Below are 27674 nucleotides of genomic sequence, written 5' to 3' on the forward strand. Positions count from 1 at the left end.
TGAGTATAAGGCTGTTGGGAGGGTTAATTATAATTAATTAGCACCATGCTTGAGGCATAGTAAACTTAAATGATAGCTGTGCTTATCAATCTAATCACTTCAAATAACCTAAAATACGGTAACCTTTGGCCCATTAAGGTGAAAACTAAATTTAAAAATGTACAACAGGCTGCCCTGGCCAGTTTGGCTCAGTGGTTCGAGCATCTGCCTGTAGATCAATGAGTCACAAGTTTGATTCCGATCAAGGGCACGTACATCAGTTGCAGTTCATCCCAGGCCCTGGTCAGGTCATGCAGGAGGCAACCAGTTGATGAGTCTCTCGCATCAGTGTTTCTCTCTCTCTCCCTCCCTCCCACTCTATCTGAAGATAAATAGAAAAATATCCTTGAACCCAGCCAGTGTGGCTCAGCAGTTGAGCATCGACCCATGCACCAACAGGTCACCAGTTCAATTCCCAGTCAAGGCACATTCCCATGTTGTGGGCCAAATCACCAGAGAGGGGCATGCAGGAGGTAGCCAATTGATGTTGTCTCTTATCGATATTCCTATCTTTCTCTCCCTCTCCCATCATCTCTCTCTAAAATCAATGAAGAAAAAAAATTAAAAAAAAGGAAAATATCCTCAAGTGAGGATTAAAAAAAAAGAACTACAACAGGCCCAGCTGGTGTGGCTCAGCAGACTGAGTATCATCCCATGGACTGAGAGGTCCCAGTTCAATTCCCAGCTGAGGCACATGCCCAGGTTGCAGGCTCAGTCCCCAGTGGGGGACATGTGGGAGGCAGCCAACTGACATTTCTCTCTCGTCAATGTTTCTATCTCTCTCTCTCTCTAAAAATATTAATAAAAACATATTTTTACAAAAATGTACAACAGTTTTGACATAAAAAGCTTAAGTGGAAACTTAAGAAAGAAATAGCCAGGGCTGCTGGAACATCTACATGGTTTGTGAGGCCCCTCTCACATGGCACCCCCCCCCAACCCGCCCCAGCTTGCCCAGGGAACCACAGCTGCACATATCAGAAATGACCTAACTGCCGTCTGCTCACAAGTACCAAACCTGCCACTGCCCACAGAGAAGGGCCAGACTTCTAAGCAAGAAATTCAAGGCAAGAGGAAAATATCACAGAACAGAAGGAAAATGGATTTCAATGGTGAAATATTCAAATCCTATTTCCGGTACTTATCAGTTGGTAATCCTGTGCCAACACGCAGAAACAGTTTCTCATCTGCATACCAGGAATGCCATCACAGACAGACAAGCTCCTTTCTCAAGGACCTGGCTCCAAGGACCACTCCTTCTTTCCAGAATTTACAAAAACCCTGAATTCCCTGCCCCCTTCCAGGCCCACCTCCACTCGCGAGCCTTTCATTCTCCACCATGGTCAGTCCTTCTCTCCAGGGCTTGGAGAGTAAGACGAGGCTCTGATCTCTCTGCGCTCAGCCCTGTGTCTCACAATGGAAGTAAAGAGAAAGGGGAACTCTCAATCCTCCAATGCTGGATGCAGGAGACCCTCACTGTGTGGATACGTCCACAAGCGCTGCAAGCATGACTGGGTGTCGGATGGCAGCAGGCTGCCCACATTCCAACCTGGTGACAATCAGCCACCCATTCCTGCTAGCTGCCTCTCCACAGGCCCATCAACCTCTGATCTTGACTTTCAAGAAAAACCTCTGCAGAGACCTCACCCGCAGACCACTCTGCCTTGCCTCTGCAGAGCTGAGATCGAGATGAAAAAAGTACCTCATTAAGACAAAACCCAAACCCAAACTGTCTGTGTCACAGTTCCTTCTGTCTCACCAGTCTCTCCCACTCTCTTGGGCAGACCCACTAATGAAGTGAAAACAACTGCCCTCTCCATTTCCTCATCAGCCATCACCTCCATAATCCTTTCAGACAGAGTTACAGTTCAAAGGGAACAACACTAAGCCAAGCACCTCCCTTTGAGACTCAGAATCTAGTTTTTAATAGGCTGTTAGAACAAATTCAATCACAATTACAGCCAGCTTTGCTGTTGAAACGGACATGCTGATTCTAAAATTTATATGGGAATACAAAGGACCCAAGCAGCAAAGAACTCTGGAGGCGGGGCTGGGGATGTACACACCAGACTCAGGAGCTGCAGCGCCCAGGTGCAGGGGTGCAGCCCTGGCCCCGGATGGACAACAGGTGAGCCAGACAGAACAAGTCCAGAAACAGACTGCGCCATCCACTGATTTGCAACAAAAGTACCAAAGTAGTGAGATTGGTGAAGATATGGGTATTCTTACTCTGCAGGTCACACAAAATACACTTTTTTAAAAAAACATTCAGTTTGAAATTCGAAAAGCATAAAGCAATATACACCCTCTGCAGTGATAAGGCTGCCCCAGAATCCCATCCCTAGACATCCCATCCCCACACTCAGGGGTGTCTGGTGCACATCCGAGTGAACTCCATCTTGGAGGTGCTGCCATGTGCCGTGACAAAATCATTTGTTGAAAGTCAATTTCAGAGAACCATTTTGTGGAGGGGAAAAACTCACAGATAACAGCACATGATAATGGAATTAAGACCCTTATAAGTAACACTTAGCCAAAGTGGAACAGTGTGGAGCTGAAGAACAATGCATGTACATTATAATAAAACCAGTCTCTTCCCTTCCTTCTGTCAAGTGTGGGGGGAGGGAAATCTTATCCCAGCATTTTCCCAAGTAATGTTGAAGTGCTTACTATGTGCCAAGTATTTCAACAAAAACTTTCATGTACGTGATAAAAATATAATTTAGGGTACGGGCTGCTTACATGGATGTTTTTAAACAAGAAAACACACTGATAATATTTCTAAAATCTTCAATAAAAATCACAAGACAAATAAAATTTTATAATTAACAATTGGTAGACCATACCAGACATCAATTAGTTTAAAATGTAATTACTAAAATTTTGAAATTAAATCTGCTTTTCCTTCTTGTGGATGAAACAAATGTACTTGTGTCACGTCTGAGGCGAGAAACCTATTCACGCACCTTGGCAGCCCTCACGGCTTTAACTTTCAGCAGCATCTCCACAAAAGCCACTCGCACTTTCTCCGAACTGTCATGGAGACTGTACTTTAGTGCTGGCAAAAGCTGCTCTAGTAACGGGTGGCTCAATCTGTTATCCAAAATCATCGGCAGGCACTGCAAGAAGGGGGAGGTAAGACTAAGATCAGAGTGCAAACTAGCACGGTTCAGGCAAGAAAACATCCGGGTTCACATTTACTAGAACTGCTGGTGAAGTGAGCAAGACCTGCAGAAAGTAACACTCTTCTAAAATGATTGCACATGAACACACTTTCAATGAATTAGTACGGTTTCAATGGCTGACAATCACTCATCCACTGTTTCACTCAAAGAAGACTAGAGCAGCTATAAAATAATTTCTAGAGTGGAAAGAAACAGAACCACCGCTGGTGGAGCGGCTCCAAAGCCAGTTGTGGCCAAAGCTTAGGCCCACGGTCCTTTATATCCATGGCAACAGTCCTTTTCCACACGTTCTCTGCATCTCCTGACTCCATCCTGTATGAAACCCAGAGGGCAGGCCTGTCTGCTGGACTCGCACCCCCGGGCGTGCCTGCGATCCCCAGATAGACAGTTGAGTGACCTGCCCAAGCTCAGTCCAGGCACCAACTTGTCGGAAGACTGATACGCCCTGTCCCTTCTCTTTCCAGGTATTAGGAAAAAGGTCTTTTAATTTTAAAAGACACCTGTATTTTAAAGATCATACATAACTATTTGCAGATGAGATGATATAATGTCTGGGGCTATAGATGAAACAAGATGAGACATGTCCTGATAACCACTGAGACTGGATGCTGGGAGGAAGGATATTTTTGTAGGTTCTTATGAAAAGTACTGATAGTATATCAAAAACGTACATATGGTATATTTTAACATATACTAACTTAAACATTTTTAAGTACATACAGCTCCTATTCTAAAATGCTGTCCCCCTGCCCGCCCCATACCCATTCACCCACTGAAGACTATTTCAAGTAGATAATTTTTGTAAAAACAAATCCGCCCAGCCGGTATGGCTCAGTGGTTGAGCATCGACCCATGCACCAAGAGGTTACTGGTTTAATTACCAGTCACGGCACATGCCCAGGTTGTGGGCCCAATCCCCAGTAGGGGGCGTGCAGGAGGCGGCCAATTGATGTTTCTCTCTTATCGATGTTTCTAGCTCTCCTTCTCCCTTCCTCTCTCTTTAAAATCAAAAAAGAAAAAGAATTTTAAAAAAACAACACTTAATTTGGTTGATAATAACTTACTTTGGAGGACATACAACAGAAATGTCAATAGTGCTATATCTATGTAGGATTATGGGTGATTTTTAAGTTTTTCTTTTTCTGTATTTTCTAATAATTCTACAACAAATAAACAATGCTTATATAACTTGAAATTTCACCTTAAAGACAGAACAGCGCACATCAGCCGAGCTGGTATCAAACGCCAGCTCCCCAGTCACTTTCTTGAGGAGATCAACAAGGATGGTTGGAGGCATCATCTCCCAGTATTTGGAAGTTATTTTACAAACACCAAGTATCCCTGCAGAACGAACCATCGGATAAGGATCTTCTAAAAGGCTCTGTAAGGAGGAGGGGAAAGACACTTAAAACTCTTAAATCAGTTCCCTTTATATCAACATTTGCTTTACACATAAGCACTTTGGACACGCACAACTCATCAGATATTTCAGGTTACAGAAATACAGGTCATGCAGACCCGTGATCTCTGATCACCTGTCATTCCACAGCTGAGGACTGAAAGAAGACCTCCAGACCTGCATGGAGCCCCGTTTGCCAGTCCCACCCACAGGACTGGCCCCAGCGTTCGAGGCTGTGCAGAGATGCTGGTGCTGTCCGGGCAGACCATCCCGTGAGACCAACTGCTCCAGCTCCCCAAGTGCTGGAACACACGGAGCCCAGAATCAAGTCGCTCTGCTCCTGATGCTTCAGCCCAGGCAATGGTCGCGTGCGCCCCGATGGGAGCAACGACAGCACCCGGAGCATCGGACACAACAAACAAAACCCCACAAAAACACGAGTCTCATCAACTTGACTGCCGATTCACAGGAAAGACAAAGGGCAGAGGAACAAATCGATGACTCTGTTGGGAAAAGGTCTGTAAAACCTGGACTGTGGGAAACCAAAGGATAATTTGGCTTCAACAACAGAAATTGCAAAGAAAAGGAGAGAGAAAAGGACAGATTGCTGGAGAGGGACATCATACTATAATTTCAACTTTTTGCACGTCTGAGACTTTCCATAATCAGTCAGAAAACAAACAGCGTGGACATCTAAGTGTGGCAGCCATCGCTACCAGGCACGCAGACGCGGGCAGAGGGCGGCACTCCCCAGCACGCTGAGGCAGACCCACAACACCCTAGGAAACCAGTGTTCACCCTAACATCCCAAATCTCATCTGAAAAAACAGCTGCAACAGGTATTATTTGTGCACTTGCCTGGAACGTGCCCAGTGTGTCCCACTTCATACGACCCACGACTTCACAGCAGACGGTATCAACATCCCCAATTCACAGGTGAAGAGACAGGGAAGTGACTTGCCCCAAGTTACACAGCTATTAAGTGAGAGGCGGAGTCAAACCTAGGGGTGTTTTAACCCGTTATACTACCTCTCTGCTGGAGAGACAAGAATACACTTAAAACGTTTTAAAACTACACCCTGGCTGGCTTGGCTCAGCAATTAGAGTGTCTTACTCCTAGTCCAGGGCATGTATCTGGGTTGCAGGTTTGATCCCTGGCCCTGGCTGGGGTCATACAGGAGGCAACCAATCAATGTATCTCTCACATCATGTCCTACCCCAACCCCTTCCTTCCACTCTCTCTAAAAATCAATGGAAAAAATATCCTCGGGTGAGGATTTAAAAAAACTCTATGAAGCTATAATTAGATGTTTCAAAGGAGGTGAAGAAGAGAAGGACACTCTGGGCTCATGCTGTCACAGAAGGCACCAGGGAGAGGACAGATCTTGAAGAATGTCAGCATAAGGAAAGCCTGCACCTGAGGGGCAGGGCACACGCAGATGCAGGGGGACAGCCAGGACGCACACCAGGGAAGACAGTGTTGAAGTTACAAAGAGTTCGACTACATGAATACGTACATAAAGTTCTTCAAACTGTTTCTGAATCTCGCTATCCATGTCAACAGCATTGAAGTTTGGATCCCTAATAGGAAATGCCTCGACAAACAGCAGTGCAGCATTTGAGCGAACTTCAGAGTTCCTGGCCTGGAATAATGAAGGGGAGTGAGTCAGGATCCAAGGAGACGGCATCCAAACAACAGCCTATACTTTAAGTGAACTTGAATCAACTTCACCCTGAAAGAACTAGTCAGTGTAGAGCTCCTAGAGTGAAGCTCCCAGTATCTCAACATAGACTTCCTTATGAATTAAAGACAATGGCGACACTGAACAGACACACTGTGACTTTCCTTAGGTTCAGCTCAGTTCAACTCAGTGTCAACAGACATAGACGTTTCCTTGTTCAAAGCCCACCTTGTGTCATTAAGACACACTGATCACCACATCTCACCCTGACACCAGTCACCTGTGTTGAATCCTCCTGTGTTGACTTGAACACTCCTTAGTGTTTTATCCTGGCTCCCAGTCACAGCAGGGGGTCTTGAGGGACTAGGAAACACAGCCCAGCTCTGCAGAACCCCCCCATCTCAGCTGGTTTACTGAGGACGACTACTCCCCTTCCAACTGTCTAGTCGCACTGAACCAACTCAGACTCCCAGTTTGACGAGTCTGAGAAATGCTTTTAATATAAGAATAAAGCATTCATCCCAAAATGTCACAAAACCCCCAGCCTCCAGCCCTGTGCCGCCCACTACAATTCTGGACCAGTGCTGTCCAAACAGGACGGCTGCCTACACGGGCACCTTTAATCCTCTCCAGAGGATGGGCTGGTACAGTCTGTAGAGCATCTCCTCCACACCCTGCCGGACTCTCTTCTGATGGTGAAAGTAACTCAGCACCTAGAGCCAAGAGAAGAAAACAAAGGTAAAAACAAGCATCTAAGATCCTATTTGGAACCAACATAGACGGAGGGTTCCCTCCACCAGGATAGGCAGCTGTGCCTCATAAGCCTGACGACTCAGACAGTGTAGACTCACTGACTGAACCAACACGACCTATGGTGCAAGTAAAGATCAAGGCCCCACCAACAGCCACGTAACCTCATAACCTTCAGTGTAAAATGGAAAAGGAGTCAGGCGAAGTGGTCTCCACAGCCTGTTCTGGCTCTAAAACGAGCTGGCTACACCTGTTTGAGTCTAAGAGCCTGTGATGGACATCTGGAAAAGGCACACACTATCTCAAAATGAGTGTCACTGCTCAGTGGTCCTTCACCATATAAGCTTAACTTAGACACCAGGTACTTTACAGGCCGTCTGGAAACAGACTACCCTCTGCGCTCTGACTCCTTTGTTCTTTTTTCCTTTCTTTCTTTCCAGCCAGAATCTTCCTGCCACTCTTTTCTTTTTAAAACCTCACCCGAGGACATGTTTATTGATTTTAGAGAGAGGGAGAGAGAGAGAGAAACATCGATTAGTTGCCTCCCGTATGTGACCTGATGGGGCGAGGATCGAACCCCCAGCCTAGGTATGTGACCTGAGGGGGGAATCAAACCTGCCACCTTTTGGTGGTGGGATGATGCTCCGACCGAGCCACTGGCCAGGGCGTCCTGCCACTAAGAAGCAAGCCTACCTCAACTTCTTTAAGGCACAGCTCTAGGGGCTAAGATTATACAAGTAGAAAGTGGAAAATAAAATGAACAGGCTATAAAACAACAGTCTATACTTTAAGTGAACTTGAATCAACTGTACCCTGAAAGAATTATTGTCTAAGATTTTTTTCCTGACTGTTCATCTTTATTTAGGAGTTTTTATTGATGTGATAAGTGGTATGAGTCTATAGTTTGTTTTTTGTGTACAATATCAAGTTTTGGTATCAATGTATATATATTGTATGTTTATCCAAAAGTGTTTGAAGAAGAAACTGTGCTATAAGCAGTAAGAACAATTGTTTAGAGTCCAGTGATGCTTTCATTTGAAAAGTAAAATCCAGTATTCTTCCTTTTAATTCTTTCTGTGCATTTTCCCATAAATTTACCAAACAATGATATCTACACTTATGTCTTAATTACTCAGAGACCACAGCAGAGAAAACAGACATGAAGTCTTCAGTCATTTGGTACCAAGAGCGAAGCACCCGTCAGAACTCTACAGTTCTGCAGGATGCACTCCTGTGACCGCACACAGTCCGAGACACCACACCACATGTGGCCACAGATGAATGAACCACACTGGTTTGGGCATGGGAGGGGAGTATCTCTGGGCTCTTTATCTTCAGATAACTCAAACTAAATTATCAGTAAAGAAATGGCCTCTTATCCATTCAAACATTATATATAATTAGTGTATTTACATTCTACAAATAATTGCAATTTCATTATTCAAAAAAAGGAAAGGGGGTCAGTATGGGGCCAGTGGCTGGAGTGTCAGCCTGCACACCAAAGAGTCCTGGGTTCAATTCCGGTCAAGGGCACGTACCTAGGTTGCAAGTTCACACCCAGCCCTGGTTGGGGTTGTGCAGGAGGCAACCAATCAATAGGTGTCTCTCTCTCTCCCTTTCACTCTCTCTAAAAATCAATGGAAAAAATATCCTCAGGTGAGGATTAACGAAAAAAAAGGGGGAAAAGTAGCCTTTGTCCACTTAGCTTCTTGCCACTCAGCTGCCAAAAGGAATAGCTGATCAGCATAACCAAGAGGACTTGTCCACCCCCTGCCAGTCCTCACCATGACCAGACTCCGGCCAGGGGGACAAGGGCACTGACAACAGAGCCTTTAGTCAGACCATCTACAATGCAACGGTGAAGTCCAGATCTAAACTCTGAGACAACCTTTTAAAAAACCTTACCGAGAGCAACTAACAAAACATTATCCTAGTTGGTTGCAGATTCCAAAATGAAAACGTAATGTGTAAAAGTAATAATAATAATCTCAGCTATCGCCCTTTTTTCAGAAAAGCAGCAGTGGAAGTTAGAAAGTGATGATTCTGGATATTTTTATGTCAAAGAATTTAATTAAGGTGGTTTAATTAAGTTCTGATGTTGTAACAGTATTCCTTTGCTTCCCTAATTAGAGGTTTGGCGGCAGGACACCACTGCCAGACAGCGATATCGATTCTGGAAAACCCCCAGCACCGATGCACATGACGGCTTAACTGCACTTTTAAATTTAACAGAACAGTTATCTGAAAACGAGAAAGAGGAGACACGGTGTGAAGGCTCACCTCACGCACACGGCTGTGCACCGGAGACCGCCGTGGAAGGTGGATGCCGTGGTACATGAAGTCCTGGATGCAATCGCTTTCAATCGTCTGGAACAACAAGCGCAATAAACACTTGGAGGGTGTGCTCCCCAGACTCACAGGACAGGCGAAGGGTGTGCTCCCCAGACTCATACGACAGGTGGAGGGTGTGCTCCCCAGACACACAGGACAGGTGGAGGGTATGCGCTCCCCAGACTCCAGGACAGACTCACAAGACAAACTCTCAGGACAGACACACAACAACGGGACAAATTCACAGGACAGACACACAGGACACACAGCACAGGCGGAGCAGCAATGTGAGCACAAGGGGTCTCATCTGTTCTTCTACCGCACGAGAAAGAAACCCGTCTCCTTACATCTGTGTGTGTTCCAAGTGTACACCTCTAATTTTTACCAAAGAGAACGCTTAGCGTCCTCTATCTTATTTGGTAAGACACTCATTTTTGATAAATGCTGGTTTAGGCCAGCAGGGCTCAGAGACTGAGTGAGTCTGGGAGCCCTCGTCAATGTCGCCACGATAGCCTCAGGGGACTGGGTCTTTTCCAAGAGACCTCCCCAGAACTACACTGACCTACCTGTAAGGTGTGGGCAGGAGTCCAAACCGATTGAAACAAGGACTTTCAGGGCTGCCAGAGGGGTGGGCAGGGTGGGCGTGGGAATCATGGGTAAGTCAGGGCACTACGGTCCTCCAGTGGGGAGACAGGCAGGGCCAGTTGCAGCCCAAACCCCCAAGGGACTATCTAGTCTGTACATCCAGATGCCATGGATTTAGGAAAGATATAAGAAAGTTTTCCTACTAAGATTAACTTCTCCATTATCTTTGAAACTTATCTCCTCACCTGAAGCCACTGATAAATGTCAGCATCACCACCGTGGGGAACACACACTGCTGACATGTGGAGTAGGGGACTCACGGCTCTCCCTCTCAGGATCTGAGCACGAGCTGAGCCTTTGGAGCAGCAACCAGAACATGACCTGGTTTATTCAATGCACCAATGACACAGGTTTGAAAGATGAGGGAGGGAAGGAGACCGCTCTGAGAGAAGCGACACACGCAAATGCCACTGGGAGACTTGCTGGGAAGAAAAAAACTGTATAGATATTTTTGGGCCGTGGTTGGGTTGCTCAGTGGGTTGGGGGGCATCCTGTACACCAGAAGGTCTCGGGTTCGATTCCCAGTCAGGGCATGTGCTTGGGCTGCAGGTCTGAGCCTCACTGGGGCACATGTGGGAGACAACCAACTGATGTTTCTCTCTCACGTCAATGTTTTTCTCTCACTCCGTCCCCCCCTTCTTCTCTAAAATAAACAATAAAAAATATATATATAGTTTTAAAACAGGACATTTTTTTAAACAAAGCTGAGAAATTTAAATATGGCTTAATTATTTTTTAAACTGCCCAAGAGTTATTCCCCTTGTTGCGTGCGACAATGGCACAAGACAGCGGTCTAGAGGGCAACTGAAGTGCAGACACGTGACGGGATGTCTAGAATCTGCTGCAGAAACTTGGAGGGAGAGGGAAGAAAGAAATCGGAGAACTGCAGTTGCTGGCACTAACTTGGCACAGACCCAGTCAAACATTAGGTTATTAATTATATGTCTCTATGTTTTAAGTCACTAGTGGAGAAAAGGGGGACACACATTCCTTCCTGTGAACAGGTTTCATAGAGTAATAAAACAACGCAAAAAAATGCATAATAATGCCCTGGTTTTGCCCTTTCTCCCCAAAAAGTATGCACTATAAAACTACTCTAGACGTTGATAATCTTTTGTTCTAGAAGCAGAAGTCAGTGATGAGCATGGTCACATAAACCGAGCTTCTGCAGCAGGAGAGCAGAGTGGAAAGAGACCAACTCCAGGGATCAGGCGCCCCTTCCTTCCCCCTGCAAATCAGCCCCAGCCACTAGCTCAGGGTCCACTCCTCAAAAGGAAAGACCTCTTCTTGACTTAAAATAAAAATTTTACTCTCAGAGGAAAAAAAATACATTTGAGAACCTAGTATGAGAAAAACGTACAGGATATCAAAGATCATTTATTTTTGAGTATTTAATTGACTAAAATATATGGCTACATCTCCTTAGTACAGACACTGTACAGTCACTAAAGGTCTGCCGTGTCACAGCTCCGAATTCCCAAAAGTCATGTGATGAAAGGAGCGGCCTAAGCCCCACACAGCACTGTCCCATAGACAGGTGAGCCACACGTACAAGTTTGTTCTCCAGTGGTTGCATTGAAAACAGAAACAGGCAAATCAAGCCAATGGTCTGTGTGGCCCCGATACTCCACCCCGTCAATGTGGACAGGGCCCAGCACAAGTCCTGAAGCACTCTTCCATGACTACTCGGGAGAACATAATAAGTGTTAATGCTTCACTTATTTTAAAGTGGAAATACCTCCAATATTTTCCCAGAAGCCTTTCTCCAAGCTCTGAAATAAACTTCTGCGATGTGTACCATCAATGATCTAGGGGGAAAAAAAAAAGATTTAAAAAAATTTAATGCAAAGAGCCCTGGCTGGTTTAGTTCAGCGGTTAGAGCGTCGACCTGTGGACCAAAGAGTCCCAGGTTTGGTTCCCGCTAAGGGCATGGACCTCGGTTGCAGTTTGTTCCCGGCCCCGGTTGGGGTCATGTGGGTGGCAACCAGTTGATGTGTCTTTCTCACATCGATGTCTCCCTCTCTCTCTCTCTCTCCCCCGCCTCCCGCTCTGTCTGAAGATAAATGCAAAAATGTCCTTGAATGAGGATTAAAAAAAAAATTAATGCAAAGAATCACACTTTCAGCATGCACCAGTCAGGCCAGGGAAGAAGACCTCACTGCACAGTAACTGTAGAGACTGCTAGTTCCCGAACATCAGCAGAAAAAGGAGAAAGCTGTGAGAAGGGAACTGCAACATCAAACCATTTTCTTCCTTTTCAGTCATGGCTTCTCCAGAACTTTATTATTTTTTGTGAAATTATGAGAACATAAGCCTAAACCAAATTCTTAAGTAAAAATCATTTAAATCTAAATAAAATTTTCAAAACTTTGCAAGCTAGCAATTCCCTAAAATACCACAGTTGACTTTAGAATAATAGTTAGAATAATTTTGGTTCAACCCAAACTTCTGCACATGCTGACAGAATGTGCCCTGTGAATTGCCCCGTTGTAACTGGAGACTCAGGATGATCCCCACTCGGCACCCGCACAGCTGCCAGGAAGGAGACACGGCACCAAGCCCACCTCCAGAGCGTGAGGCTTCCATCCTGAAGGGCAGCCTAAGCCCAGCCCCAGAGCAGACCCAGCACTGCCCTGCAGTGGGTGGACAAGCCCTCGCCATGGGCCCACACTCCAGGTGGGTCCTGGGCTGGGTATGTGTCTGCAATGTCCCTGCAGGATGCCATCCATGCCACACGGCTCAGTGCTGGGCAGCGGGGAGCAGCTGTGCCAGAGCGACAGGCTTTGCTGTGGCAGAGGCTAAGATGTAATTGGTGACTAAGGTGACTAAAGAACGACCACAACTTGACATCTCAGTTTTAATGTTGCTACTGAAAAAGAATGATTTCTTACACATGGGAAACAATATCCAGTTACAAAACAGACCGTAACAAATAACATAAGAGGTCATTTCTAAAGCTTCCAAAAGATTAATATAACTTTTTTATTTTTATAATCCTCACCTGAGAACATTTTCTATTTATCTTCAGATAGAATGGGAGGGAGGCAGAGAGAGAGAGAGAGAGAGAGAGAGAGAGAAAGAGAGGGAGAAACATCGATGTAAGAAAGACACATCGACTGGTTGCCTCCCGCACAACCTCGACCAGGGCCGGGGACAAACTGCAACTGAGGTACATGCCCTTGACTGGAATTGAACCTGCGACTCTTTGGTCCATAGGCCGACATTCTAACTGCTGAGCCAAACTGGCCAGTGCAGATTAATATAACTTTCAAAAGTTGGGTCAGTCCAGCCAGTGCGGCTCAGTGGTTGAGCATTGACCCATGCACCAAGAGGTCGCTGGTTCAATTCCCAGTTAGGGCACATGCCTAGGTTGTGGGCCCAATCCCCAGTGAGGGGTATGCAGAAGGCGGCCAATCGGTGTTCTCTCTCATTGATATTCCTATCTCTCTCTTCCTCTCCCGTCCCTTCTCTCTAAAATCAAGAAATAAAAAATATTAAAAATAAATAAATAAAAGTTGGGTCAAATAGAATCTTTCCAAACCAGATTAGGACAGCACAAAATATTGCCTTTAATACTTACTTCTGTAATCCTTGTAACTGGTTTTTAATGGTCCCATGGATCATTTTAATAAAATTTGTATTCCAATTGAAGAGAGAACTAAGAAATCTTCTTCCCTAAAAATTAAGAAAATAGGATATAATAAAATTAAAATCAAATAAAAAGTTCCCAATAAGTGAAAAGCAAACGATTCTTTGAGTGCTTGGTAACACTAAAGTTTGCCCTTTCCCACAAGGAAAGGACATATGATCACAACTTGGCATCTAGACTGAAGCTGTGCTGGGGAGCCCTGCAGCAGCAGCAGCGGGTCAGCAGGACAGGGGGTGGCAGCAGGCCCCATGGAGCCCTTCTTGTTCAACTACAGGGTCACAGACAGGCAGTAACCACACAACCTAAAATGAGAATGCTTTAAATCTCACATTACAGGGTGGGAATGGAATTGAACATTAGTTCATTTCATCTTTAATAAAGGAGAAAACTGAAGACTTAGAAATTGAAGAGGCGAAGTAGTTGCCAAGCTATAATTTTTAAATACATACATTCCCCAAGTTACCAATGGCATGCACATACCATGTAGTAATTTATATTCATGCTACTCGATTACACATATGAACCTAAGAAGCGAGAACATTTACCCCTGTAGAGTACATGAAGTATACCAAGAATCTCCCCGGGAACAGCACCTCCTCACTGCTCCCAGCACTGTCTACAGAACACCATGGAGATGCAATGCACTCTCACGGAAACAGCAGGGGAATGGGCTAGTTCTGAAAAAAGGGTCTACTGGAAATCACTTGTCAGTTGAGATATTTTTGTTTACCCAGAATGACTGAAAACTGACCTAACCAAAATGATGATTGATTAGGAAACTAAGTTGAGATATCTTAAATTCAAAAGCGCACGTCAGTAAAACAAGGTTGTGACACTCACTGGTGTACACTGTGTCTGGGCCACACCTGCACCTGGTACACATAAGGAGGACAAGTGCAAGCCATCAGCTGTTACGTGTGAGCCAATGGGAAGCAGCGCTAATGTGTCTGAATCCACTCTCCCCCAAACTTCCTAACAATCCCGGGGATGAAGGCCCAGGCCACGTGCACGGAGCCCTTTCCGAGGAGGACGCTGTGATAGCAGCATAAGCACAATCGGAGCATTTCATGCAAGCGCGGCACCTGCCGGGTGCTGTGCCAAGGGCTCTAAATCATCCCCTCCTGTGCTCCTCACAGCTGCTATTACTACTTTACAGAAGGAAATACAGAGATGGAAAGCAGCCTGATCTGCCCGGCTGGTGTGGCTCAGTGGCTGAGCATCAACCCTGCACCAAGAGGTCACTGGTTCAGTTCTCAGTCAGGGCACATGCCCAGGTTGTGGGCCTGATCCCCAGTGAGGGGTGTGCAGGAGGCAGCCAATCTATGTTATCTCTCATCGATGTTTCTCTCTCTCTCTCTCTCCCTCCCTCACTTCCTCTCTCTATATAATAAAGGGGAAAAAAATTTAAAAAGCAAGCAAGCAGTCTGATCAAGGCCTGCCCTCATGAAGTGCACGAGCAAGGTTCTGAACATAGCCCTCTGACCCTGGAAGCCAGTCTTGGTCAGTGTGGCAGCAATCACGCACGGCCCTTGCACTTGGCTGGGACGGCGCACTGAAGTGGGGTGCAGACCGGGTCAAACCCTGTCTCTACCACCGACTGGCTGCGAGGCCTCGAGCAGATTCTCCATGTAGGAGCTTCCAACTGGAAGCCTGGGGACTCCTCCCCCAGAGGTCTGTCACCACCTCACTCAGGGAGGAGTGACAGCTTCCTCCTTTGCCTCAAATATATGCCTGCCGGCCACAAGCAATCAAACAAAAAGGCTGCATTCTAAAGACCAGCAAGTCTTCTTTGCACCCCAGTATGGGAACACAGTCAAAGCTCAATAAACAAAGACAGACCCCGAGACAGCAGCACCATCCCACAGAACTATGCAGGCCGCTCTGTAATTTTAAGTCTCTAGTAACTACCTCAATAAAAGTGAAAATGGCCCTGGCCGGTTTGGCTCAGCGGTTAGAGCATCGGCCAGCAGACCAGAGTCCTGGGTTCGGTGTCCACTAAGGGCATGTGCCTCGGTTGCAGTTTGTCCCTGGCCCTGGTTGGGGTCGTGTAGGTGGCAACCAGTCGATGTGTCTCTCTCACACTGATGTTTCTCTCTCTCTGTTCCTCCTTCTCTCCCTCCTGCTTTATCTGAAGATAAATGCAAAAATGTCCTTGGATGAGGATTAAAAAAAAAAAAAAAAAGGGGAAATGAATAAATTAATTTTAATATATTTATGTATGCCAATATAGCCAAAATATTATCATTCAAATATAATAAGTAAAATTATTAGTGAAACAGTTTACATTTTTTATACTGTTTTTTTTTTTTTTAAGATTGAGCAATTTGTGAATGTCACCTTGCAGCTCCCTTGTTTCCTCTAACAGTGGTTCTCAACCTTCCTAATGCCGCAACCCTTTAATATAGCTCCTCATGTTGTGGTGACCCCCAACCATAAAATTATTTTCGTCGCTACTTCATAACTAATTTTCCTACTGTTATGAATCTCCATCGGAAATATGTGTGTTCCAATGGCCTTAGGCGACCCCTGTGAAAGGGTCATTCAACCACCAAAGGGGTCGCAACCCACAGGTTGAGAACCGCTGTTCTAACTGAAACCCGCACCTACAGAGACAATGATCTCAGAGCCACCTTTCTGCCCCCCATCCTTCCCATGTCTCTGTCTGTGTCCAACAGTGCGGTCAGCGCAAGTGACTCCGCCAGCCCAGGAGGGACGAGGGACAGCACCAAATAGAAGCACCAGCAGGCCCTTCCCCTCCCTGCTTCCTCCTGCTCGAGGTTCAGGCTGGAGCATGAGAGCCACAGTGAACGGAGCGTGGGCAGGGAGAGCAGATGGGCCCACAAGGCCACACAGCTGTGGCCCTCCATTCAGGAGCCCAAAGGGCAGGAAGAGCCAGCATGTCACAGTGCTTTCAATCAAAGCTTTCCACGAGATCACCATTCACAGAAGCCAAGTCAGTCCCAACCCCACCCCTTAAAAACTCCATTCAAAATGATGTCTGGGATTTGCTTCAGAACAATCCCAGAGTGGGGTGGGGTGGCAGAAATACAGAAAAAACAAGATGGGGCATGTATTGGTATAATTCATACAAGTTTTGAATCTGTGTGTATTTTAGCTTTAAGGCTACAATGAGCCACGTTTCACATGTGCAGTAGCCACATGAGGGTGTGACCACCAGAATGGACAATGCAACTCAGGGCCGGAACCTCTCTTTGTATTTGCTGGATGGGCAGAAAAAAGAAATAAAAAATATTGTGATGACAGTTCTGAGTATATGCCAATTAGGAATTAAGTCAGAGGGTCAGACCTAATCCACGGGGAAGTGCGTTCTCAAGCTTATTTTTAATCATTCTTAATTTTAAAAGCAATCACAGTTTCTCCAGGATCTGTACAGCCTCCCCCGCCCACCATCTGATTTAATGAGATAAGCAATGACTTGTGAAATGTTTGCCTAGTACTGCCATGCAGTAAAAACATGGTGCAATAAATAGCTCTCGATGGCTAAGACACTCATCACAACACTGAGCACAGTGCTAACAGCAACCACGCGAACTTAGAGAAAACATTCATTGAAAAGCAGTTCACAAATATACCAAAAAAGAAAAACCTATTTACCTCTTCTTTCTTGATATAATTAATGCTTATGAAGCACTCAAGTAGCATATTTTTAATTTCTCTACTTTCTTCCAAATCATAATCGAAGCAATATAAAGCTTGATGAACATGCCAAAGTCGCCTTATGTCTGCACCCTGGGAATGACAAAAAAGAGAAATGTTCAAGTTTTCCAATATATAGTAAGGTCATATTTCAAATTAACTACAAGGAAATTTATATCACAAATAATTACAATTCTAGATTATTTATCAAAAAGGAGAACGATGCTCTGGTCGATATGCTTAGTGGTTAGAGATCCAGCCTGCACACCAGAGTCTCTGGTTCGATTCTCAGTTGAGGGCACATACCTGGGTTACAGGTTTGATCACCGACCCCAGGCAGGGTCCTGCAGGAGGCAACTGATCAAAGTGTCTCTCTCACATCAATGTTTCTCTCTCTGTCTCTCCCCCTCCTTCCCTTCCGTTCTCTCTAAAAATCAAAGGAAAAACACCCTCGGGTGAGGATTAACAACTAGAACAAAGGAAGAATGACAAGAGAAAACAGACTTAAAACTTTGCAAATATCACTTGCGAGTCGAGAGAACACTTTTTTTAACTCTCACCCAAAGATATGTTTTTATTTATTTATTTTTTAGAGAAAGAGGAAGGGGAGAGAGAAACGGTTAGTTGCCTTCTGTACATGCCCTGACTGGGGATTGAAAAGACAGTCTTTTTGGTGCATGGGACGACACTCTGACCAACTGAGCCACCCATCCAGGGAGAGAGAACACTTTTTTTTTTTTATCCTCACCCAAGGATATTTTTCCATTTTTTGTACAGATAGAATGGGAGGGAAAGAGAGGAAGGGAGAGAGAGTGAGAAACATCGACGTGAAGGGACACATCGAGTGGCTGCCACCCGCACGACCAACCAGGGCCGGGGACAAACTGCAACCGAAGTACGTGCCCTTAGCAGGAACCGAACCCGGGTCTCTCCAGACCGCAGGCCGACGCTCTAACCGCTGAGCCAAACTGGCCAGGGCGAGAGAACACTTTTTTTAAATGGGCAAAGCAAGCAGAGACCAAGATACCCAGTGCTGTCCAGCAGTTTCCTGCAAATGTCTGCGTGTGGCAGTCATTAGTCCATCAGGCTATGGAGCAACTGAAAGGTAACAGGTCCACCTGAAGCACCGGTTTCCCTTTGCTTCACTTTAAATTAAATTTGAAGGTAAACAGCTCCACGTGACAACGGGTCGGCTGAGGACCACACGTGCACAGGCAGCTACCCAGCCTGCTGTCTCAGGACGGTGGCCTCTCTGCTCCGTTCTCCTGTCTGACCTCGCATGAGAAGGTAGAACTGTAGTTACCTTGTGACCAGGAACTGACACGAAGGAGGACAGGGCCACACATACGAGGAAGATGGAGAAGCCACTGTGTTCAGGCCACTCACGAGGAAACACATTTCCTAACTGGTATAAACACGCTCACTTTTTAAGTCAAGTACATATTTAACAAGCAAACGTACTGTTTTCGTCTGGAGACTCTTCCTCAGCAACAAGGTGAAAGCAGTCTTCCCCATATCCTCCTTGGCAGGCAGACCTTTCTCCCACCATGTCACACACAGACCCTGGATGGAGCTCTGCAGCTTCCGCTCAGACTCAGGTAGTGCGTACAAGATGCCTGAGAAAGAGCCCAGAAACGGTTCCATTGGTAATGAGAATCAGCATCGATTCAGACTCGCTAGTACCGGGCAGCAATTTTCAACATTTCCATTGCACAACACACACAAACTACTGCAATTCTGTGGCACCGAAAAATGTATTATATTTTTTTGCCAATCGGACAAAAATAAGTAGGTATAATTTTGATTCATTCACACCGAATAGCTTTTGTATTGGCTGTTATTTATTATTATTTTTTGACAGTCTAAGGGAAAAGAGGTCAGTGCCCCTGACTAAGTAGTCAGGTACTGCAGGTTTTTATTTTTGTGGCACACCGCATGGAAATCACTGGATGACTTATAAAGATTTGCTAAGCAAATATTAGTTTGTGTTTGACTTGCCAAAGGCTTATTATATACAGTATTTATAGGATACAAATTATGTCAATTAAAAAACTGTTTTACTACTCTTATAAAAGCAGAGCCACTAGAAAAGAGAATTTCAGAACAGGAAGACTCAGAGAGGTCACGCTACCTAAACCCCTAACCTAAGAGGCAGGCAGACACTGAGGCCATCCAGGTCGAAGTGCGACAGCACCACGTTACACTTCACCCAGAGCAGGCCAGGCTCCGCTCCGACACCCTTCAGTGGGCTGGCCTCCAATTCTGGCTCATTGGTAAAAAATACTAGAAGCAACTATTATAATGAATATAAAAAGTACAGTGCTTTTATCAACAGAAAAGCTCGATAATTAAAATACTAATAATGCACCCCTAATTATAACCCACAAACATCTGAATGCCATCATACTAATGTAAAATTCCTGAATTCATGCAAAGTTGAGAGAAACTACAATATCAGCACCAATCACTTTATAAAACAGTTATTTGGAGACAGTGCAAATAAGCAAACTGGTGGTAGTGTTCACAAAGCACTTGGGGGCTGCTTTTATCTTGATTTGGGATGATTTATTTATTTTTTTTAAATGTGTTTTTATTAATTTTTTAGAGAGAGAGGAAGGAAGAGATAGAAACATCAACATGAGAGAGAACATGGATTGGCTGCCTCTTGCATGCCCCCTACTGTGGATTGCACCCACAACCCGAGCATGTGCCCTGACAGGGAATTGAACCGGGACCTGTCAGTCTAAGGGACGCTCGGTCCACTGAGCCACACTGGCCAGGCAGGATGACTTCTTAATAAGACACAGTGGCAATGCAAGAACTCTGCCTACAGCGGGGCACTCCCGATGTAGGACTCCCTGGTGCCGGGAAGGAAGAGCTGGTCGAGAGAAGGCAGCACCTGGAGCTCTTAGTCTGAGTGGGGGCAAGGGCGCATGGGAAAGTTTTCTTAAACATCGTTACTTAAAATGACATATCTATAAAATAATGTTATATAATATTTTATAATCACATCATCTCATTAATGCAGCCTAGTGTTCCCCCTAAACTAATAACTACAGTTTTACAGTTTAGCTAAAACTTGAAAAGTGCCACAACATAAACGTTAGTGCAGGAATACGCCAAGCATCCACGATTATTCCTGCGGTCATAATGTATTTAAAGAAGACAGTCCAGCGTCACTGTGCTTGGAGATGTAAACTGTCTGGCAGTGCTCCCGGCCGAGAAGCTCAGAATCAGATCTTCCCCCTAACGAGCTCTTATTGGTCCCGCAGGCCCCGGGGGACACTCCTGAAAGACCTGCACATGGCGGTCAGCTGCTCAGGGGTGTGTGTCTTCGCCATTTGAAACGTTCACATGCGGCTTAAATTCAAGCGACTCCCAGGGCAGCCCTTGAAGAACACCCTGCTCCTTTCCTGGCTGCAGAGAAAGAGCCTGATCGCAGCGCTGTCAGTGCCACTTCCCACCGACAGCACCGGGGCCCTGGCAGGGAGGTCTAGACCCGCTCCTGAGCGTGCGGCATGTGGACTCACCGTTCAGCATCACAGCACACTCCAGCAGGGCCTCATAGTTCTCACTCTCGTTTAGCACAGACACAGAAGCAAGGATCACAGATGTCACTGCGTGGATTATCTCTAGGGATTTTTTCTATAAAGATGACAAAAAACAAGTCAATCAAAATCAATGTAAAATTCCATTTTTAAAAGAAATGTAAAAGTCACTAAACTTACAAAAATCAGGCTACACTTCTAGCTTATTCTAAAAAGTGAACGAAGTTGAACACAAACAAGTCGGTTGTCCAGAAAGCATAGCGACGCTGACGACTAGATTGGGGTACAGCTACAGTAAACAGACTTCTAACACTCTTGGCGTCTAAGTTTTAATTTAAAATTCTACTATTCACAATAAACAACTATCTTTTAGCAAAGAAAAGGGGCAATATTTTGTTTTGAAAGACCAGCACTACCATTTTTGGACCGTGGTCTGTTTCCATGCTGTCTCCGCCCTGGGCGTGCACAGCTAGCCAGCCCTCCACTGGGCTCTCCAGCAACACATCTGTGAGTAACTTCTTGAGCCTCTGCCATAGCTCTTCCTTCTGTTTCCTTGATAATTCATCTAGTAATTCATGTAGGTTGAAAGGGTCAGAAGTATCTTCCTATAAAATAAACAGCAAGTGTTATATTTCAAACACAAAATATTAGCTCTATCCTTTGCATAACGGCATCAAAGGAAAAGTCTAAGGCTTAGTTACAAGAAGTTCCAGAGTGTGGTTCAGTTCTCAGAGCCCACCCCACAGCAGGAGTCCAGGCTACCGGACAGAAAGCAGATTCCCCCTCCACCTAACCTGCTCCAGCACCCCAATCTCTGGAGTTTAAAATTTCACCCACTTAGCAAAATCCTCCCGAAAACCAACCCGTCCAGATGTCCACCTTCTCCAGGTCTGCAGTAGGTTACAGAAGTGTGCTGGAGCTACAGTGATAGCACAGCCGGGACGACTGAGTGCGCTTTAAGTTTCTGGTCTCCACCCCAGCTTTAGCCCTCAACACCCACCTTCTTATCGTCTGTAAACATCATTCTCTCCCATTAGCCAATGAGACTGTTTCAGAGCCTCTCAACTAACCCTTAAAACCAGGGATCCGATCCAGCCAGCGTGGCTCAGTGGCTGAGCGCTGACCCAGCACCAAGAGGTCGCCAGTTCAATTCCTGTTCAGGGCACATGCCCAGGTTATGGGCCCGATCCCCAGTGGGGGAAGCATGCAGGAGGCGGCTAATTGATGTTCTTTCTCATCGATGTCTCTCTCTCTCCCTTCCTTTCTCTAAAGTCAATAAAGAAAAAAAAAGTGACAGCAAAATGAAAAAAAAAACAGCGATCCAACCACTACTTCCTCTCACTCTGAGCAGATGACCTCACCTCCTCTTTGACATAGCAAATACAGGCCATTATCAGAGGGCAGCGAATCCAGCTTAGAGGGAATCCCTATGGCCACACCCTGACCACCAAAATGGTGACAGAAGTGTTACAGCCCCGCAGAGTAAGAGTCAACGGGTACACCGATAATGCACACCTACAAATAACCAGCAGCACTGGCACTCTGCAGAATGCCAGTGGATAAATAAAGCAGGAACATGGGGTTGGAAAATCACCATTTTAGAGCCATTACAGTAACAAATGACTCACGAAAGAATCGTCAATGGATACTAGAACCAGTGTGTGCAAGTAAGATGAGGAGAAGGGTGGTTACCTAGTCTCAACTTACTTCCCCACAGGTTACTCATTATGAAGCTTCTGTGGAGAAATCTGGTAGACACCCACTCTAAGCAACAATAAAAATTACAGCACCAACAATGGGGCCTCCACAGCATGTTCCTGCCAAAACGCATACAATGAATTTAATCAGATCATCAAGCAAGTGGACTGAAGGCCAGGCCACCAAGCACCCTGGCGCTCTCCAGGCTCTCCGCACCTCTGAGGATGCTTCATCATCATGGCACCAGGGTGCCTGTGCCGACCAGCTACTCACATGTGGCCTTCAGATTTTAAATTAATATGGAGTTAGCTTCATCATCACAATTTAGTTTGTGATTTTATTTAACACTATGGAACTGTTTGTGGCAACAATTTTGGACTTAAAACCACTCACATACTGCACGTCTCAAAGCACCTACACTCCTGCTAATCCAGACACCTAGCATCTGCATATCTGCCGTCATCGACACCTCCGTGGTGATGAGCTGCCTCCAGTTTCTGACGGTTATTTTTAAGTTTATAGGATACCATTTTATAGCACAAAATCATATTTCTCTCATAAAGGAAAATGATTTCACACATGTTGCTAGCAACAACGTTATCAGCGTCCTCTCTAATTCCGAGCTGTCACTAACTTGACTTCCAGTGTATGACCGCAACGAGCCAAGCTGCCTCTTCTGCCCAAGACCACAGTATTTGTAGTCAGTGCCTTAAATGCTGGGGCTCCTCGGAGTCCTGTGCTCGACTCCTTCTTATTCCACTGCAGACAGCCCTACCCACTCCCGTGACTAAGCTTCCACTGGAGCCAATGAAACCTGAATTTGTCTCTAGCCCAGACCTTTCCTTGGCTGCAGACCCATCTGCCTACAGGACACGTCCTGGGCACGCCCCCTGGCAGTCATTCCACACGTCTATCATTGAGCCATCTTCTCCCCCAAACCTGTCTCTGCCCACATTCATGACCTCACTGAATGGCTCTCCAAGTCAAAAAACAGGAACCCTTCCAGGCCCTCTCCCGGCCCGTGCCCAGTCAATCCATAGTGCCGGCACCCACCCCAACAGCTCACGGGACACTCATACCTTCCTCTTCCTGTCCCAACTCAGCCACCTTTAGGAAAGGCACAGCCTCCTCACTGCTCTCCGGCCCCCTAGTCCTCTCTCCCTTCTGTTCTCCTGCACCCAGGTCACTCTTGGCACCAGGCCCCCATGCCTCTCAGGACCAAGTCTCAACTCCTTCACATGGCAAAGACAGACGGCTCAGCTCCTGCCCTCCCTCTCATGCTGGATTTCTGCACTTTTTTTTTTTTACATTGTAAAATAGTTTATTTTCTATTATGTGAATTGTACCTCAACAGAAAGGAAAAAATGGACAGGGAATGACGTACAGGTCCCCCAGAGAGGAAGGCGTTGTCTGTCCTGTGTTTCTAGCCCAAGGGCTTCTCTGTTTTCCTCACCAAAGATCTCGCTGAGTGGCTACAGCTGTGTGGGGTACATGGAAGCTGAGAAACTCTGTGTCACTGGCTTCCAGGCAGCTGCACCCTGAGACTTGCACTCTCCCTTCACATCTGATGACAGCTTCTGCCCTCAGCTGCTCTTCTCAGGGAGGCTTAGCCATTACCCATGAGCTGGTGTTGGTGAGGCCCCTGGGGTGCTGCCTTTATATGAGGACCACAGACTCATCCAGTTTGCCTCGGCAACTTCCAAGAGATCAGGAAGTTATAGGTCGAGGAGGATTTTAATGTGTCCTTCTTGTTGCCAGAACCTTCTGATTTATAAACAGGTGGTTTTGCAAAAACAAGAAAGCACTTACATGTTTAAGGTAATGAAAATTAGATTGTTGTCCTAGTTTGAATATCCTGGGAGACAGAGCCTGAGACAAATGTATGTACACGCAGGGAGTTTATCTGGAAACTAATACCAGTGGATTTCTGCACTTTACTGCTACTAACCCTTCAAGCTCAAACACCATGTGTCTTGACCGGCTAACTTCTTCGTACCTTCCAGAGCTGAGCTTCCACAGCCTTCACGCCAGGATGGGAAGCTGCCCACAGTGGGATCACCCTCCCCCTCCCTGCCCTTACTTCGTGTGAACGCCTGGGTCCACAGCACCAGCACTGGACTAACATGAGAACAAAGAAGCATCTTGTCTTCCTCACCATGCACGGAGAAAAGAGCGATAGATAGTTAAGTGAGTAACAGAGCACAGCGCAGTATTACCTCTCTTAGCACCCTTCAGCACCCTTCTCTTAAAAGAAAGCAGGAAATGCAATTTGTGAGTAGCTGTCCATCGACAGGTATTAGTACACTTGGCTTTTATTTTTTTAAATAAACCTTGGTCCCTAAGGATTCACTGAGATGACTATTTCATTTATGGATATAATTTTAGAAAAATGTTTTACATTAACAGTCAAAATCACAATAAAGCTTAACATAAAACTTACGTCAAGTTGAATGAACTGCAAAAATTCTCCAATCAGCTCCTTAGACACCGCTTGAACAAATATTTCTCGTTTTTCCATGACACATGAAACTGCGTCTCATCCGGCATTTACTATGCAACCCTAGTGGGAAACATAAGCACACGGAAACTTGCACTTGCAAATGTATCTCCTCCTACAAGATGTAACTTGGTACTAACATCCCAAAGTGCAAGGAAGCCCCTCTACCTTTCCAAAGGGCATCAATGAAATCCCGGTCACAGCTGCTTGTTTTTCAGCACGGCACAGGGTCACCTGGGAGCTAGTTAGTGTGAGCATCAGGTGTGCTCAAGCCCAGCACGTGCTTGCTTCCAACCCCTGGGGAACCAAAGGTCAGGGGACTGGGGCTGTGCTAGCTCCTTCCCAACCTGTGTCCCCTAATAAACCCATTTTCCACCGACATCCCCTGAACTAGATGGGCCCTGTCTGAAAGACACCAACCAAAGATGAAGTGGTACAGGAATGGGCAAAAGTAGGTTTACAGTTGTTTGTATGGGACAGACAGGCAGGTTATGCTTACAATCACTTGATTAACTCACAGGAATTTCACAATGGCACAGCAAACCTACTTTTCCTCACCCCTTATATGAACAGGACCCCTCACTTTAAAAATAAATGAAAAGTGCCCCCATGGGTGTGACTCAGTGGATTGGGCACCAGCCCATGACTGAGAGGTCCGGGTTTGATTTCGATTCCGGGTCAGGGCACATGCCGGGATTCCGGGCTTGGTCCCCAGTCGGGGGAGTGCAGGAGGCAGCAGATGGATGTTTCTCTCTCTCTCCCTTCCTCTCTCTAAAAATTAAATAAAATAAAAAATAAATGAAAATTTGCACCCTTATATAAACAATATGAAAAATTAATGGTACCAACGGCAACAATTATGGGGACAAAGAGCCAAGTTACACAGAGGATCCCACATCTGAGGGTCTAAAGTAAACCAACAAAAGTAGGAAACAACTTCCCCACTAAGTAGCCACCGCCTTCAACTCCGGACAGCTGTGAGCTGGGCCCGGCAGGGCCGCAGCTGGACGACCCATGAAGGCTGGTACCAACTTTAAAAATAAGCGACGTTCCGAAAAAGTGTAACCCGAGCGGGAACCACGTCGTCCACGGGCGGTCTGGGCAACGGCGGCCGTAGCTGCGACCCCGTCGCTCCTGCCTGCAGTGCGCGCGGCCCCCTCCCACCGCCGCGCAGCCGGCGAGGTCCCGATGGAGGGGGACCCGCCGGCCAGCCGCTCCCGGCCCCGCACGAGCCTGGCTCTGGCGGTCGGCGGCGCTCGGCCCTCCCAGGAACAGAGCCCTCACCCGGGGCAAACCCTTCCTCTAGGCCAGGAGCTGCTCCCTAGCAGGCCCCCCGCGCACAGGCCGGGCTGGGGGTGCCCGGTGGGGTCGGGGCCGGGCTGGGGGTGCCCGGTGGGGTCAGTCCCGGGGCCCGGGCTGGGGGTGCCCGGTGGGGTCAGTCCCGGGGCCCGGCTGGGGGTGCCCGGTGGGGTCGGGGCCCGGGCTGGGGGTGCCCGGTGGGGTCAGTCCCCGGCCCGGGCTGGGGGTGCCCGGTGGGGTCAGTCCCGGGGCCCGGGCGGGGGGTGCCCGGTGGGGTCAGTCCCGGGGCCCGGACTGGGGGTGCCCGGTGGGGTCAGTCCCGGGGCCCGGCTGGGGGTGCCCGGTGGGGTCGGGGCCCGGGCTGGGGGTGCCCGGTGGGGTCAGTCCCGGGGCCCGGGCTGGGGGTGCCCGGTGGGGTCGGGCCCGGGGCCCGGCTGGGGGTGCCCGGTGGGGTCAGTCCCCGGCCAGGGCTGGGGGTGCCCGGTGGGGTCGGGCCCGGGGCCCGGCTGGGGGTGCCCGGTGGGGTCGGGGCCGGGCTGGGGGGGCCCGGTGGGGTCAATACCCGGCCAGGGCTGGGGGTGCCCGGTGGGGTCAGTCCCCGGGCTGGGGGTGCCCGGTGGGGTCAGTCCGGGGGCCAGGGCTGGGGGTGCCCGGTGGGGTCAGTCCCCGGCCAGGGCTGGGGGTGCCCGGTGGGGTCAGTCCCGGGGCCCGGCTGGGGGTGCCCGGTGGGGTCAGTCCCGGGGCCCGGGCTGGGGGTGCCCGGTGGGGCCGTCCCCGGCCCGGGGGTGCCCGGTGGGGTCCGTCCCGGGGCCCGGGCTGGGGGTGCCCGGTGGGGTCAGTCCCGGGGCCCGGCTGGGGGTGCCCGGTGGGGTCCGTCTGGGAGGGAGGCCCGGGCCCCGGTGCCCGCCTCTGACGCGCCTCCTCAGAGACGCCGGCCGGGCGGTGGGTTCGGACGCGGCCCACGCGGAGGATGCGGTGCTGGGGGCTCACCCGCTCGACCCCCGCGGTTTCCCGGCCCCTTGCCCCGAGCCCTTGGAGGTCGGGCACTCCCGGCGCTCACCTCGTCCTCGGGAACCGCCGTTTCCCGCGCTCGGACCAGATTCAAAACCGCCCGCCCGCGCCCCCGACGCGATCTTCCCGCCCGCGCGTCACCACGCGTCGCTCTCGCGAGAGCTGGGCGCACCTGGGTGGGGCCCTGGAGGGCGTGCCCCTGCCGCCCGCGCCCCGGGCCCCGCCCACACGCCCGCCCGCCCGCCACGTTCCGGCCCCGCCTTTTCCACGCGAGCTCGGATCCT

The 27674-nt window shown here is 47.7% G+C and overlaps 1 protein-coding gene across 4 annotated transcripts in view; it reads right to left on the reverse strand.

Moving 5' to 3' along the window:
- The window catches only part of NCAPG2 (non-SMC condensin II complex subunit G2), a 65911-nt gene that overhangs the window by 25814 nt on the left and 12423 nt on the right, over positions 1-27674 (reverse strand). For 3 of the 4 annotated variants that reach the window (XM_036247493.1, XM_036247494.1, XM_036247492.1), the window contains exons 3-14: positions 25024-25143; positions 21302-21490; positions 20868-20982; positions 18799-18953; positions 17296-17430; positions 13612-13706; positions 11770-11839; positions 9336-9422; positions 6923-7018; positions 6141-6266; positions 4426-4605; positions 3006-3158 (exon numbers count right to left, since the gene is read on the reverse strand). In XM_036247493.1, the coding sequence (XP_036103386.1) occupies positions 3006-3158; positions 4426-4605; positions 6141-6266; positions 6923-7018; positions 9336-9422; positions 11770-11839; positions 13612-13706; positions 17296-17430; positions 18799-18953; positions 20868-20982; positions 21302-21490; positions 25024-25101 (1479 nt within the window). In that variant the 5' untranslated portion in view covers positions 25102-25143. Of the gene's footprint in view, positions 1-3005; positions 3159-4425; positions 4606-6140; positions 6267-6922; positions 7019-9335; positions 9423-11769; positions 11840-13611; positions 13707-17295; positions 17431-18798; positions 18954-20867; positions 20983-21301; positions 21491-25023; positions 25144-27674 lie in introns of those variants that run through there. The other variant, XM_036247495.1, reaches the window with a different exon arrangement.

This window comes from Molossus molossus, unplaced genomic scaffold (genome assembly GCF_014108415.1).
Source record: "Molossus molossus isolate mMolMol1 unplaced genomic scaffold, mMolMol1.p scaffold_m16_p_7, whole genome shotgun sequence".
In the NCBI taxonomy this organism is placed as follows: domain Eukaryota; kingdom Metazoa; phylum Chordata; class Mammalia; order Chiroptera; family Molossidae; genus Molossus; species Molossus molossus.